The sequence below is a fragment of the Mauremys reevesii genome, linkage group 1, assembly GCF_016161935.1.
Source record: "Mauremys reevesii isolate NIE-2019 linkage group 1, ASM1616193v1, whole genome shotgun sequence".
Classification (NCBI taxonomy): domain Eukaryota; kingdom Metazoa; phylum Chordata; order Testudines; family Geoemydidae; genus Mauremys; species Mauremys reevesii.
The window spans coordinates 220,489,483-220,505,853 of NC_052623.1; the positions used below are offsets into that span (position 1 = coordinate 220,489,483).

Below are 16,371 nucleotides of genomic sequence, written 5' to 3' on the forward strand. Positions count from 1 at the left end.
TTACTTAGTTTGCTTGCTTACAAGGTAGGGCTGAAAGGTTTGGGTTGATCTTATTGACTTTTCAGTAACAATCGTCCTTCTGGTTGACTCTGGTTTCAATGATTTGCTGACTTCGGAGCCACTCCCTGAAAACAGGTGAATCTGCTGTTGCACTGAGCAGGAAGAGAATTAAAAAATGAAATACAGCTCTAGCTGGGAATTCCCAAACTGCTGCTTATAGACTCATAGACTTGAGGCCAGAAGGGACCATCGTGATCATCCAGAACATTGCAGGCCCTAGCTTTATCCCACTTTGTTTCTTCCCATCTTTTTTCCTATGCACATGTCAAACACCGACCTGTAATTGTATCCTAAGGTCAGCTCAGTTGAGTGTTTTCTGTACCACCAAAGGCTATAAAACTTATTTGTGTCTGTAAGGAAACAGCGCAACACTAACAATTGTGTTGAAATGCAGCAGCCTTGCACAGTCTGCTCTAAATCATGCAAGGACTTGTGGGATCAAGACCCTAGCAGCTGTGTAATGGTCTGTATAAAATGTCTTAGTTGGTTCTCAGGGCCAAGCTTCTGGGCAGGAGTATTGTGAACAATGTCCCACTGGTCCAATACAAGTATAGTGAATGAATTTACTCACTTTTCTCTCAGCTGCCACCATTCACCACAGTAACTCTCTCAAACAATTTAGATATAATGGGCCAGATCCTCAGCTGGTGTAAATCAGTGCAACTCCATTGGAACTATGTCAGTTTGCAGCAGTTGAGACTCTGGCCTCATGTGTGAGTGACTAGGTCTAGCTGCAAAGGGAGGGGGGGGGGTGGGCACACATTTTTGTCTTTCTTATTTGACTAAAATTGCATCAGTGTCAGGGCTGTGATCAAGGTTTTCATGAATACTATCCCACTGCTGTGTTGTGGCCTGCTCCAAGAGCACTGATCAAATTACTGGTCTCCATTTTCTAATTCACTACAGTCATTCTCTCGCTCTCTCTCTCTCTCCCTCCCTCCTTGTACCTTCAATCTGAAAGAAAGAAAGAAAGAAAGAAAATTTAGGATGGCAACACGAGTCTTTCCAATGCACATATGCATTCTCCCAGGAGTATGCAGGAAAACACATATATTCCTATAAAAACATTTGCATGGTCATGAGTTTCCCCTTAATAGTGGTGCAAACAAATGCTTGCACAAATATTTGCAGTAAGCAAATAAAAATAGATGTGATGTGAATATGGTCAAATTAAACTTAAATTTGAATTAAACCTAAGCATTTCTCATGACTATGCTAAAGAAGTGTCAAGCAAAATTCCCCGGGAAGCTTTGCAAAGTCAGGTTAAGACAGACAATTAAGAGTTATTAGCAAGCAGCTTTTATATTGCTTATAGTCCAGAAAATATATCTTAAGGTTATAATCTATTTTTTTCCTGCTGTTAACATTTTTTATACTTTATGATGAGCTGTGCTTTGCAAAAAAACACGTTTGTGTTTAACTCTGATTATAACTGAAACACAAGAAAGGTGTATATGGGAAACATAGCATGTCTCACAGGTGCATAGGGAATATTAGTTATAAAGGTTACCTAAATGTTTAATTGGTTAAAACTCTTGTTTTAAACCTACGCTAAACTCTGCAGTTAAAAGGTTACACTGTTGTGGTGCTTTGTTATGCTGGAAATTTAGAGCAAATGTAATTGTAACAAGATTGTAAATGTAACAAGATTGACCTTTGTCAATGATTCAATGGTACCAGTCATGCAGGGGCGGCTCTAGGCATTTTGCCGCCCCAAGCACGGCAGGCAGGCTGCCTTCGGCGGCTTGCCTGCGGGAGGTCCGCCGAAGCCGCGGGACCAGCGGACCCTCCACAGGCAAGCCACCGAAGGCAGCCTGCCTGCCGCCCTCGTGGTGACCGGCAGAGTGCCCCCAGTGGCTTGCCGCCCCAAGCACGCGCTTGGCGTGCTGATGCCTGCAGCCGCCCCTGCAGTCATGTCACTTGCCACAAATTGTAATGTGGGATAAATATCCTGTCTATAAAAGTCCATTGAAACTGCTGTAATGCACACCAGTGTGGGTAGGCAGGCCTGATATTCCAGGATTAATAAATTAACCTTTTCTGTTTGTGCTGTTTGATCTTAGCTTTCTAATCTTTGGTTAGTATCAGAGGGGTAGCCGTGTTAGTCCGCACAAAAACAACGAGGAGTTCGGTGGCACCTTAAAGACTGAATTGGCCTTGTCATCACTGGTTCTCCACTTGTGAGGTAACTCCTCTTCATGTGCCAGTATATTTATGCCTGTATCTGTAATTTTCACTCCATGCATCTGAAGAAGTGTTTTTTTACCCACAAAAGCTTATGCCCAAATAAATCTGTTAGTCTTTAAGGCACCACCAGATTCCTTGTTGTTTCTGTAGTCTTTGATTAGTAAACTACATTTGAGCTTGACCAATTGATGTCTCAATCAATAAATAATCAAAAGAACCCATTATTTACAATAGAAACATTTTTCATTTTTCACCCCACTCTATCTGTAGGAATTACAGCTATGTTATCTTGCAAGGCTCATAACATCCTATGCCAAATGACACATATACCTGTATGTTTTATATTTTTACCAATAAGTTGACACATACCTGGAAATGTTTACTAATATTGGCATTGGAGCTGATGCAAGTTTGTCACTAAGTAAGAATTACTGACATGATAAATAGTCACCTGCCTGTATTTCACAAATGTATATACTATCACCCTGTCATTGGAGTTCAGGTGAGACAATTTAAAGACAGATAGAATGTGAAATATGTATAGTAGAAAAACAGAGTTGTACAGCAGAAAATGCCGCTGTTGCACAGATGATATTGTGAAGTTATAGGTACACTGTCATATGTTATTTGATAGTTCAAATATTTGTAAAATGGTCTTTCAAAAGTGAGAGAAGTACAGCCAAACAACTATGATGAACAGAATTATTGGTATGAAACTGTACTCCTGCATGTTGTATTGATGTGCAGCTGTAATGGCCACACCTAGATACTACACAGCATTATGGACCAGACTCACCAGTACCTTCTGGCTGCTTTACACATCTCAAGTAATGCAAAACTGCTGTAAATCTATATTAATAGGATGGTTAAAGAGGGTTTACAGCTGCTTTGCAATGCCAGAGTAGCACAAAGCAACTGGTGTGTATTGGTGAATCTAGTCCTATGTATGCAAGGGTGCACAACTGGTAGTTACAGAGATTTCAACAGATGAAGGGGCACTGTACATAATTACAGGTGTAAAGGGTCTCTCCTAGGGAGTATGCGGAATTACAGGTGTAAAGGTGCATATTTGCATGTTGCGTGGAATGTCAGGTGTAATGAACGTTAGAGAGAATTACAGGTGTAATGAATCATATGTATGAAGTCTCCTTACAGATCTGATTATGTCTGTAATATGGAATCACTATTGGAAACCTTAATGAGAAAGCTGCTGTTTATTAGTATATGTTCATGATGCAGTAACATAGTGCAAGCACTCTGGTCAGGAATACCAGGTAGAATGGTGTGATGTGGTGTCTTATGCATATGTGCTTGATGTTTTATAGGCCTAGAGATAAAAGACTGAGTTATTCCAGCATCTGAAATGTGATTTACACAGATAATTTACTTATAAGTAAACTAATGTCTCTTAACTTGTGCACATGTGCCTGCCTGAGGAATGAGAGGTACCTGACTCTCCCACATGGTACTGTAGAACAAACCTAGGCTTAGTAAGAACAAACCTAGCCTCTGCTCCAGTACTGAGATACCATCACCAGAAATTGATTCTGACTATGCCATATTAGACCATTAACCCCTAGGTGTCCATAGCTCTCCAAGTCTCTGATTTGCTTCCTCCCACTAATCTGAGGCTAGATTAGAACCAGTGACAAAGACGTTGAACAGCATAGCTTCTCACACACTTTCCCAGCAACCATCTCGTCCTGCCACTGTATTTATGGTAATGCTTCATATCTGTGCAGTGGAAATTCCAGCGGTGAAGGACATGCTCACACTGAGCTGATCATGGCAGGGGACGTACGGAGACTCAGACGCATGCTACTGGAATGCAACAGCAGTGACAAGTTATGTGGTAAGATTCAAGGAAACTGTCTCCTTGCCTTTTACTTTGTGTGTCCAGGTCTCATAAGCTGAGCAGCAGGACCTGCTCAGTCAACTGTGAGCCACCCTCACCTCCAGAAAGTGATTTGATTGGGCCTCCCCTGCAGTAAGTCCCAATGCATGATCTCTTCTTCACACCTGCCCCCATCTGTTTTGCCTTTCCATCTGAGTGTATTGGCTTTGTCACTCAGGGTGGAGAACAAAGAATATGTTTCCAGAAGTGGTGTATATGGCTGGGTGGAAAGGATAGGGGAATGATGGATGAAGATTTCTTGTTAAACAGGAGGAGCAATGTAACACCAGGGTTCAAAGGGAGGTATACTAATTCCACTTGGGGGTCAAATTATTATCATCACAGAGCTCTGAGTCAGCCCACATCAGTGTTGCACTGACCCTAGTAGCACTAGAATATAAGCAATAAACAACATAGAAGCATTCTCACTGGGATGCCCTGCAGCTGCAGGCTTGGCAGCCTTATCTGTTCTGGTTTAAGCAGGGTTAGGCTTGGACAGCATTTGATGGGAGAGTTAGCTAGAACAGTGCCTAGAAAAAATGGTGATGGATACCTTAGAAATACCTGAGATAGGCAGACCATCAAGGGAAACTCAGATGCTGCAAGAAATGCTGTTTGTGACTCATTAGAAGAGTCTCTTCCTTCTGAATCACTACTGAAATCAATGCCCCTGCAGGAGGTTAGGGGAAATCACCTTTTGGTTGAGACATATAGATGAGGTCTTGACCACATGTGGTCTTTAAAGATCCCATGGTACTTTTCAAGGGACCGATATTGGTAGGTGCCAAGCTCCATCAGCCCTTATTAATTTCATTGGGAGTTGAAGGTACTTATCACTTTATATGAGAATGGCAGCATCCCAGAGTATTGTGACCCAAGAGAGTAAGGATGTTAACCACAGCATTCTGGCCAAATTCCAAACCAGTTAATTTACCCTTCCGCCCTAATATCCCCCACCCCAGTGTTTTAATGGGAGAAGTTATTCATTTCACTTCAATTACACGGTTGTGCAGCATTGTTGACATAGAATGGCTGCCAGGCTCCACCCCAGAGCCAGCTGTATTTCATTGGTGAATGATCCCTAAATGTACTGGCTAATACTTTCAGTCTTCATATACAAGTATGTGGCAGTGGGGGCGGGGGGCATGCACTCACCCTATTGAGGAAGAAGATAATAAACTCTTCTGGGTTCGTCCACACATCTGCAAGACTTGCTGTGCCTGGAGGGGGGAAGCTTAAGAAGTGAACCCCAGTCCAAGGATTGGTAACTGGGGAAGATTATTATGCCTCAGAGACAGCTGATTACAGGGATAGATTAGTGAAGAGGGAGGAGTCATTGATCCTGGGATTGCCTGAACCAGATACAGAGTGAATGTTTACCAAAAAGCTGGAGGGAGGGTCTAGGGAAGGACTCTACTCCTGATCATGACAATAAAATGCCTATAGATAAACTGGGACCAAGGTTTGCCCATGAGATTGAACGCCTTGTATTTCTCTCTTTTTTTTTTATTTTGGTCTTTCCTGCCCCTGGAGACGGGGTAAGATGTGTGTGTTGTTATTTTTTTAGAGAGACTCTTGTATACCCCAAGCAGGGGTAGGAATCTGTGAGTGCCAGAAGAAGGAAGCAACCCAAACTGTGGTCTGGGTGGGGGGACTCCAGGACAGGGCTGCCCAGAGGATTCAGGGGACCTGGGGCAAAGCAATTTCAGGGGTCCCTTCCATAAAAAAAAGTTGCAATACTGTAGAATACTATATTCTCATGGGGGCCTGGGGCAAATTGCCCCACTTGCCACCCCCTCTGGGCAGCCCTGTTCCAGGAGATCCCATCCACCACAAGGCACCTAAAGAAGTGGCCTGATATACAGAGGTGAAGAATTCCCTTTGACTACAGTGGGAGTCTTAAATAGTCAGCCCTCTGGAAATCAGGCTAGCAGTTGATAAGGTGCTTAGATATTAATGCAATGAGCACAGAATGGATAGATAGCTCCTTCATGTTGAAAATTACTAGAATGGACTATTGTTATGGTGTTGTACAGACTCTGTTCAGTGTGGGAGTGTTGTACACACTGTGATTTCACTGAGCAATAACAGTGCAATAACGACTACTCCTTGTTCCCCGTTTTCTCTTTCCATTGACAGTTGTGCGGGAGTACCAGACTGAAGTGATCATCCTCCCTGTCCTTCTAGTGGGTGTCTTTGTCATCCTGTTAGGTGTGATCCTTTGGCTCCGCTATCGAAGCTGGAGGTCGAAGCAACAGCAACTGCCCAGAAGCCAAGGTAACAAAGGGGGGAGAGCTGGGTTCAATGGCAAGTCTCTCATTCCCACCCCCAGGGCTGTCAGAGACTAGGAGAACTGAAGAGCATGAACTTGGCACTCAATGGCCTTGTCTAAATTAGGAAAATTGGGACCTCTAGTTCACCACTGGTACAGCTCCGCCAGTGGTAGCAATGGTGGAGGTTGTGGCATAGAGAAGACTCAGGTACTTAGACCATTGTGTCATCTCACCCTGCTCTGAGTAGAGTTAGATGGCATTAGGGTGACCAGACAGCAAATGTGAAAAATCAGGACAGAGAATGGGGGGTAATAGGAGCCTCTATAAGAAAAAGACCCAAAAATCAGTACTGTCCCTATAAAATCAGGACATTTGGTCACCCTAGATGGCATAATGGTAAAATCACTTGAGACCTGTCATGCAGGGGACATGGTTTCAAGCTGCAGTCTCTCACTTCCTTCAGGGCCAGTGTAGGCTGGCCACAGTGCCATCTGGAGGTTAATACTCTGCACTGCAGTGGATCCAGGTTCAGTTTCTAGTCATGGTGTCCTATGGCTAGGAGCACTATGAGGCTGGATTGGCTGGCATATGCTGTGTGGGTATCACAGATTTGATTCCCAGTTATAGTGGCCAATTCCCAGGAGTCCACTCAGTTGTGGCTGGCAACACTACAGAGTTGGGGTGCATTGCAAAGTGGCTAAATCAAGAAACCCAGATTTGAGCTTGTTTTGTATCCATGCACAAAGAGCAGAACAAGTACTTCCAGTCTAAAATGAAATGGTACTTATTAATTGGTACATATTAAGGGAATTAAGAAAGAATGAAAGTAAAGTCTCTAAGGACACTGTGTGTCTCTTCTCTGTAACAATCTACAGCAATTCTGAGAACAAAATGGCTGCTGTATCTACATACAGGCAGGGTTCTTAGACATGTAAAGATGCAGTACCCAGAAAACAAGGGTTTCATAGTTACATATACCATAGATTTCAGGTCTCAGTTTGTCCTGCCTCTCAGCCGGGTTGTGTGGGAGTCCTGGGGAAGCAAAGTCCTCTGTCTCCTTATGGGCTGGTCTACCTGAGACCAAATAACACTTCCCCATCCATGATTCCGAAAATCATAATAGAGCATGAGCCAAAGGGAACAGTTCATGGCCAGTGGCAAAATGTAAAAGGGAAAAATTCATCCCCCAAACAATTATATCTCATTTGGCTTTCATCTTTGCAACAGCTGTTGCCCCATTGCCAGCAAAGGACAAGAACCAGAAGGAACACAGTGAGTCAGAGAACACCTATATCCAGCTGAGTGAGACAACTGTGGAGAGTCTACTAAGATCTGCAGCCTTGACTCTGAAGGAGCTGGAAATACCACAAGACAGACTCATACCAGGGTCCTTGGAGCTGATACACAATGGCAGTTTTGGGGGAATCTACAGAGCGGAATTTGAGACTGGGAAACCTGGGAAGACTAAGACAGTCATCCTGAAAGCCTTACAGGGTAACACAGGTGGCAGGAGTGCTCCATTTGTATACACTTCTCTGTTACCCACTAGTGTGAATCCACTAGAAATTCCCCATTCTCTAGCTCTGAGTCTGTTTTCTTTCTTAGCAGTTGTACCAGGGGCTGCCCCTTTCTCTGCTGTGAGCTACCCTGCTTTCCTGTTTGCATCCCGCCAGTGATTCCGCTCTCTCTGTGTACCTCTCAATCTCTCTCTATGGCTTTAACGTCTCTACAGAATTTGATCATATTTGAACATGCCTGAAAAGATGTGAGATGACAAGATGCTGACCATGATTTTGCATTCATTGTAGACAAGCACAACTAGTGTTCATCATCATGTCAGCTAGTCGTGGTTAAACTTTGGTCTTAGCAGGGTTTAGTCACAAGCAGTATATATGCATGTTAAAGGAGGTTGTATTGCATGGTCTAAATAATGCTTAGTCCTGCCATGAGTGCAGGGGACTGGACTAGATGACCTCTTGAGGTCCCATCCAGTCCTATCATTCTTTGATTCTGTGTTGAGACTATTGAATAGGATCTTTGCTCTTCTTTGCCTCCCTGTGGTGATACTGTCTTTTTCTCTGGTACTTTCAGACACTGCTGGACCCAGTGAGGTGAAGGATTTCCTGGGAAGGATTAAGTTCCATCAGTCCCTTGGTCATCATGATAACATGGTTGAACTGATAGGATGTTGTGTAGTCCAGCTGCCCCTTTATATGATCCTGGAGGATGTGTCCCATGGGGACCTCCTGAACTTCTTGTGGACCTGCCGCAGGGTGAGTCTGAGGAAGTGAATGCCAGACCAGTTATCATGTCTATCCTCCACCTCTGTCCATGTCTCTTACATACATCTATTTAAGAAGATATCTTTATCATGTGTAATTCTTTTAATCCATTCATCCATAGACTTCTCTAATCATCCATCCATTCACAATACAACTCTTGCTTTATGTATGTATATTTCCACCTAGTCATTCCCCTCATGTCACGTTTCCCCTTCCTTGCCACTTACCCACAAGCTATGCCCACTACATCACTCACCTACCCTACCAGCCATCCACTCCTCCTACGCATCACCTACCCTTCAATTGTCTAACCATTCACCTTTTTACCTCTTCCATGTTTGTGTTTGATGCAATACCTGAACATTATAAATGTTTATAAAGAATAATTATCTCAAGCAGGGCCAATAATGCCAATTTGCCATGGGGGGCGTAAGGAGAGTGATGCCTGTAGGAGGATGGAAGGGTTAGATGGTGCCATTTGCTGAAACCAGAATCTCAAGAGAGAGAAGCAGCATTCCCTCTCTTTTGCTCTACTGTGGCATTTGTTTGATGTGCTTTCTGCTTCTCTTTCTCTAGGACGTAATGACCATGGATGGTATCCCGTATGACCTCACAGAGAGGCAGGTATATAAAGTCGGGCAGCAGGTTGCAGCTGCCTTGGTAAGTCTGATGTAGCTACATCTTGATTCATTTATCATGATAGGAAAGACAAAGAAAGAGACGGAAACCCACTCTAACATTGGAGTCCAACCTGGGGAAGGCTATTCTTTCAAATTTAGAATCCACTAAAAATTACGTTTACTAGATTTAAATAGGAAGAAAAAATGGTTTTAGTTCCTGCTAGATCTGATAAGACACTGTTACTGCCTGTTTCTATTAATCCTTGAAACAGGCCAGGAATTAATTCCATTCAAGAATCTGTATTGTTTACCTGCCATAGTAGCACAAGCTGACATTTAATTAGAAAAACTGTAGTTTAAAAATGGAAGCGCTTAAGAAACAGAAGAGATAAAAATAAAGGAAGGATGGTATTGTGGTTAAGGCACTGGACAAAAACTCAAAACATCAATGTTTAATGGCCAGCTTTGTCACAAATTTAGGCAAGTCACTTAAGCTCTGTGTGTCTCAGTCACCTGTCTGTAAAATGGGGATAATAATAATTTTCTATTTAGACTGTAAGCTTTTTGGGGGCAGGAGTTTCTCTTACTATGTGTTTGTACAGTGCCTTGCACAATGGGGCCTGATCTTAGTTGAGGCCTTTAGAAAATACTGGAATAGAAATATTTAACCCAGCTAGAAAAATACAATAATAATGCTGAACAGAATATTATTATAAAAACCCCAAATGCCCGGTGGATTAGGTGTTGCTCCTGCTGGTGGATATTCACTATAGGTGGCTGCTTTCAGTGGTGGTAGCTGAAGTGAGTTTCCTTAGGAATTTTGCATGAAAGGCCAAAGGGCTGAGGGAAGCATCATAGGTCTTTGCATTGTATTGGAACTTCTTGGTCTAACCAATGAGAATATACCTCTGGTAAAAGCTCTTTGTGGTATTATGTAGGTGTGCCAGGTACACTCACCACATGTTTGGCTGCCAGGGACTCAGGTCACTGTGGTGCATGAACCATTGGTGGGGGGAAAAGGGCATAAACTAATTGATTTTTTCAGTCAGTTAAAAAGAAAAAAGACTGACTCTTCCCCTTTTTCCAACTTGCCAGGAGTTTCTCCAGCAGAAGAAGCTGTTCCATGGGGATGTGGCAGCCAGAAATGTCCTGATCCAGTCTGACTTCACTGCCAAGCTCTGTGGGCTGGGCCTGGCCTATGAAACCCACACCTATGGCACCAGCTGTGTCAGACAGATTGTGCCACTCAAGTGGCAGGCACCAGAGCGGCTATTAATGAAACCTCCCAGCATCAAGTCAGACATGTATGGTTTGTTCTGGGGTGAAACTATATTTGGATTTCAAACCTTATCTATCACTTTCAGTTCCTCACACAACACTTTGTTCTGATCCCCAGATCAAAACTCCATTGTAGGGCTCACCCTTGCTTCCAGCATGGAGCTCCACCTGGCGGCTCACCCCTTCCTCCCTTTGCTCACTTCCCCAGCTCACACTCATTGTTATCATATGTTTAAATGGCTACCTTGCTTTTTTCAATTGCTTTGAGGCTAAAGGTGGGAATAAGAGCTGCCAGTGAAATGACATTGTGTTTTCTTGCAGATGGTCCTTTGGAATCTTACTCTATGAGATGATCACATTAGGTAAGGAGAAAAAATAAAATCCTAGGGAAAGGAGGGAGTGTCAAGGGACAGCTAAGGCTAAGAGTCTCAAACCTGAATGCATACATTTAGGCATTTAAATAAACAGCTTGATTTTTTAAAAAGGTTTAGATCATCCACTACTCCTTTTGGATTTCCTGTCAATGGGATTTACCTCAGTAAATCAGGACACTTATTTAGGAGCATAAATATGGATTCAGGTGCCTAACCTTAGGCACCCAAGGTTGAAAATTTTGACTTAAGGGCCTCAATTACATTGGCAGTATGGCTACTGAAAAAAGATGGGCTACATTCTTCTGCTGCTGCATGCAAAATCAGAATCAAGAGTGTGTGGGAAATGGCCATGGTGTCTTTTACATCATGTGATCACCTCTCTTTGCTAGGAACTGGCAGTTTGCTAGGAACTGGACTGAGACCTCTACAACCTATTTTACAGAGACAACAGAACAGCCTTCAGATGAGAATATCTTTCTGCATTTACTTACCTAGTGTCAGATAACGTAAAAAAGAAAGGCTCTGTACCCTATTCCACACTATTCCTGAGTCATCCAGTCCCCCTAGTTAGTCTGCAAACATTGCCCTAGAAATGAAAGGTTCCATATCCCATTCTTTAAACTCTGTGCTATCTCATCCCTACAGATTCCATTTCTGACATTAAGCACATTTTTAGAGGGGCTTCTCCAGCAGTTATCTTCATATTCCCCAAATAAGGATGCAACTTATGCCTGTCTAAAAATGTGCCTCTCTTTTTCTGGCCTGACAAACGTGAAGAAGAGAGAGATAGGAAAGACCAAAAAAGAATAAAGAATGTAAGGGATTAAAAGACTGCAATTCATGTGTGTGGCCACAGTGTGTCACCCTTATTCCTCACCTTCCTTTCCCCACACTCTATCTGTCCTCTTTATGCTGCACAATTCCACACTGTAGTTTAGGGCTGTCACTTCTGAGTTGCAAAAAACTGGGGCATCCAAACCATTTCATCTGGAACAGCGACGTTAAAGGAATCATTCATCCTGGAAAAATCTGGACAAATGGACAGATGTTACTTTTGCTCTGTGACACTACACTGTCCAGCCACCGGTGTTAACCTTTTATGACTCATCACTCAGCATTTCTCTGAGACGAAAGGAAAGTTGGCATCACAACCTCACTGGTTTATTTGTGCCAGGAAAGAGTAGAGGCCTCACGTAGGAGCTGGAACCTGGAAATCATTTCCCCTGATAGTTTTAACTTTTGTTGTTCATTTTTTTTCTTCCAGGGCTCCACCATTTCCTGAGGTGCCACCTTCTGATATCCTACAACACCTTCAGAGATGGAAGATCATGAAGAGGCCCTCCACCTGCCAGCCAGCTATGTAAGGGGCTTCCTCTTCTTCTAACCTGATCTGAGTGGTGGGGCTCATACTCTGCTCCCAGCTCAGAGCTGCATGGAGAAGCTCTTATAGCCGCAGTTAGCAAATTTTTCCAGTCATGCCCCTCTTACCATTCATGGAATTTGTCTTCCCCCATTACTTGTAATCAGGGGCGGCTCTAGAAATCGGGCTGCCCCAAGCAGCGCGGAGCGCTGCGCCGCCCATGCCGCGGCAGGTCGAGCGGACCTGCGAGCTCAACCGAGCCGCGCAGTCATGCCTGCGGCGGGTCCGCTCATCCCGGGCTCCGGTGGACCTGCCGCAGGCATGCCGGCGGGAGCTCCACCGGAGCCAAATGCCGCCCCCCGGGAAATGGCCGCCCCAAGCGCCTGCTTGGCGCGCTGGTGTCTAGAGCCGCCCCTGCTTGTAATCTGAAGTAATCCCTTACTCCTGCGCTGTTGCTGGCGATGGTGCTGTCTTTAGAGCTTGGTGCTGGAGAGTGGCGTCTGTTGGCCAGGGCATTCATGTTGTTTGTGGCATGGGAGGACTATTTTATTAATTCCATCTTGCAATACCCATTCTGTTCCCTGCTTCTGCTATTATGGCAGCAGGTCCAGCGGGACCCATGGGATCCCAGTTTCTTTGTGCTCCTCTCAGGGAACGTCTTGCACCCCATTCCCCAGAGGGGCACTGTTTCCCCCCCCCCCAGTTTGCACACCACTGTTTTACAGTATTTACACTTTCCCTCAAAGATCACATACTGTCCTTGCTACTACTTACTGAGGGTTTTCTTCTTTTTTTCAGTCTCAGTCTATATCTGAACACTTCACTACCAGAAAGATGTTGATAGACTAGTGAGGAATTCTGAAAATTATTAAAGGAAGTGAAGGAAAGATTTGACTAGAGAGATTAGGAACTATTTGGAAAGGGATATATAAAACAGAAAATATCATAATTCCACTATATAAATACTTGGTATGGCCACACCTTCAATTTTGTGTGCAGTTCTAGTCGCCCCTTCTCAGAAAAGATATATTAGAACTGGAAAGAGTACAAAGAAAGGCAACCGAAATGCTTAGGGGTATAGAACAGCTTCCATATGAGAAGAGATTAAAAAGACAGGGACTGTTCATCTTGGAAAAGAGACGACTAAGTGGGGGATATGATAGAGGTCTATACAATTGTGAATGGTGTGGAGAAAGTGAATAAGGAAGTGTTATTTACCCCTTCACATAACACAAAAACCAGGGGTCACCCAAGGAAATTAATAGGCAGCAGGTTTAAAACAAACATAGTGAACTACTTCTTCACACAATGCACAGTCAAACTGTAGAACTCATTGCCAGGGGATGTTGTGAAGGCCAAAAGTATGACTGGGTTAAAAAAATAATTAGGTAAGTTCATGGAGGATAGGTCCATCAATGGGTATTAGCCAAGATGGTCAGAGATGCAACCCCTAAACATCTGACTGCTAGAAGCTGGGACTGAGCAACAGGAGATGGATCACTTGATAATTGCCTTGTTCTGTTCACTCCATTTGAAGCATCTGGCATTGGCCATTGAAGATGGACCATTGGTCTGACCTAGTTTTGCCCATCTTATGTTCTTATATCTGAGGGGGATAGAATGGACAAGAATATTTGTAGGATGTAAATAATAAGGGAGCTAAGTTATTTACTTTGGTATTGGTAAAAGAGAGTATTGCAAGGGCTAAACTGGATGAAAGTGAGTAAAAGGAAAGTTGAGGCTGGATATCAGGGAACATTAAATAACAGCAAGGGACTATGGAACAGATTTAAAAAAAAGAGATGTAGGTACCTAACTCCCATAGATTTAAATGGGAGTTAGGTGCCTAAATACCTTTAAAAATCACACCCTATGAGACTAGGAAGGAAGGAAATAGAGGAGGCCAGTCACTTGGGACACTTAAAACTAAGACTCAAAAAAAGCCTGGAGAATAGACTAGGCAGCAATCATTTATTGGCTAGGGTGATATGGGAGGATCAACAAGATGTGCTCTAACAGACCCTCTTTAATCTCTTCGACTCCACTGTATGAAACTTTGACTGCCCAAAAGTCTCTTTCCTTTTCTTGAAGTTTCTTCTTGCCACTTTGATCCCCCTGATCCTGCTGTGCTGTTGTTCCATCTGGGTCTACCCCAATTTGAACCTGGTTTTCTTGACTCTCAGAAATGAGAGGAAATGTCAAAGCAGTGATCAGGTCTTCCAAATGGTACAGGAGTGTCCTTGATGATAACTTGTTCATTCCCCCTGGAAATAAAGGAATTCTCCCTTAAATGAATGAGTTATCCTAGTGGAACAGTACCTCCTGTGTTGACATCAGTCCTGGACAAAAGAGCTCCTGGATATTCAACAAGGAGTCCTGGTAGCTCTCTCAATAAGGAAGGCAGTGGTATGACTTAACGAACATGACCCCTCCTCCCCCATTCCATTTTCATAGGTGAATTCTAATACTAGCATGTGTGCAGATTTCAAAGGTCCCTTATGCTAGCTGTGTATGTAGGTGACATCGAGGTGTGGTCTCCAGAGTTTTCAGTGAGGGTTGGGGATTACTTTGTAGCATAAATTTGTCCTTGTGCCTCATTCCTGGCTTCTCACCACTCCTCTGTCTTACAGGTATGGTATCATGAAGTCCTGTTGGCGGTGGAGTGCAACAGACCGGCCGCCACCCGCAGAGCTGATCAAGCGCCTGCAAACAGCAGCCAAGAGCAGCAATGACCAAGTGGTGCTCCAGGTGCCTGAGCTGGTGGTGCCTGAACTATATGCTGATGTGGCTGGCGTTGATTTGGGGAGTCTCGCCAGGGACTACACTGTGCTCTGAAGCATGCCTCTGTGTACTGGGAAGGACTGGATCTCTGACTTTGCCCCTCTTTGGGGATACAAGGGGCTGACCCCTCTGGAACTCAGAATGAAGTGTGCATTGGGAGGGGTTTCTCTAATTTTTTTTAATGCAGAATGTAGTTAAGAGGGTGGGAAGTTCTGAAATAAACACTAGAATCCAGAAGGGACTCCCAACTCACCACCTTGAAATTGACAAATATACCCTGCACCACTCAAATGCTTCTCTATGTTATGACTGGCTGCACTGACGGGGACCAACCAAACAGAAACAATCATTCTGAGTGACCTCAAGGAGGTTATGAAGGTGGCCTCAAGGTTCAGTTATGAAGTTGTACAGCTTTGAGTGAATGAAGTCTGTGACAAGGAAGCATTCCAGTACCACCATAAGGAGAAGGGTGGGGTGGTAAAAAGTCTTGTCACCCATGACCCCCCACTTTTGCTGCTTTTTCCAGTCATACATATGAAGAGAAGACTTCGACCTGCAGCAATGGCAGCTACTTGGACGGGACTGAAAGCTGTCTACAAGGATTTACAAAAAGTGGACACCATGGATGGATTAGATGATACCAAATAATTATTTTCCATCTCTAACTCCTTTATTAACTGAGGGCCCATTCAAATGAAGGGTAATATTGCTTTTCAACATTCCACCCCATGGATAGACCTCTCAGGTGCTTTATGCCATAACCAACTGCAAAATAGTAGACACTGTGTATTCTGATAGAATGAAATACCCTGAATGTTAAGGAATGCAGCAGAGATAGCTATATTAACGTATCACTTGATACAGGAATGAAGGATGTACCACTTGATGCAGGAATGTGTCTTGTTTTGTGGCGAGTGGCAGGGGCAGCGAGTTGTATGGGCCCATGGTGCCCGGGCTCCAGCAAATTCAGGGCCTTCGGGGGCCCAGCTCCACCAATGTTCGGGGTCGGGTCTCTCCCTTGGCCCTGCCTGCCACCCCTGTGCACCTCCTTTGAGTGTCCCCTGGCCCCACCTGCTGCCCCCCGTGCCTCCCCCAGAGCGACCCTGCTTGCCCTGGGCAGTGGGTGGCTTCCCCCTGCAGCTCCATGTTGCACTTCCTTGCCAGCCCCTGCCGGCTACAAGGGAGCGGCACCAGGGGCAGGCTAAGGCGGCTGCTGCGCCTGCGGAGGGAGGAGGCGCATGGCAGCTCCCTCACCCCGGCAG

General features: G+C 44.2%; 1 protein-coding gene across 1 annotated transcript; it reads left to right on the forward strand.

Annotated features, from left to right (window-relative positions):
* Window positions 1–4,989: 4,989 nt before the first annotated feature.
* Window positions 4,990–16,112, forward strand: LOC120370586 (tyrosine-protein kinase STYK1-like). Its single transcript, XM_039485604.1, has 9 exons — window positions 4,990–5,023; window positions 6,281–6,418; window positions 7,642–7,908; window positions 8,506–8,687; window positions 9,273–9,356; window positions 10,412–10,620; window positions 10,916–10,956; window positions 12,232–12,328; window positions 14,959–16,112. The coding sequence occupies exons 1-9, from the start codon at window positions 4,990–4,992 to the stop codon at window positions 15,161–15,163; spliced, it is 1,257 nt and encodes a 418-aa protein (XP_039341538.1). The 3' UTR covers window positions 15,164–16,112.
* Window positions 16,113–16,371: the final 259 nt, after the last annotated feature.

What these genes read in the sequence shown, in the direction of transcription:
- LOC120370586 (XM_039485604.1), top strand. Translation starts at nt 4,990, where the DNA reads ATGGCAGCATCCCAGAGTATTGTGACCCAAGAGA. An exon ending in GAGTATTGTGACCCAAGAGA is followed by an intron (nt 5,024 to 6,280) that starts GTAAGGATGTTA and finishes TTCCATTGACAG; the next exon opens with TTGTGCGGGAGTACCAGACT. An exon ending in TCCACCTGCCAGCCAGCTAT is followed by an intron (nt 12,329 to 14,958) that starts GTAAGGGGCTTC and finishes TCTGTCTTACAG; the next exon opens with GTATGGTATCATGAAGTCCT.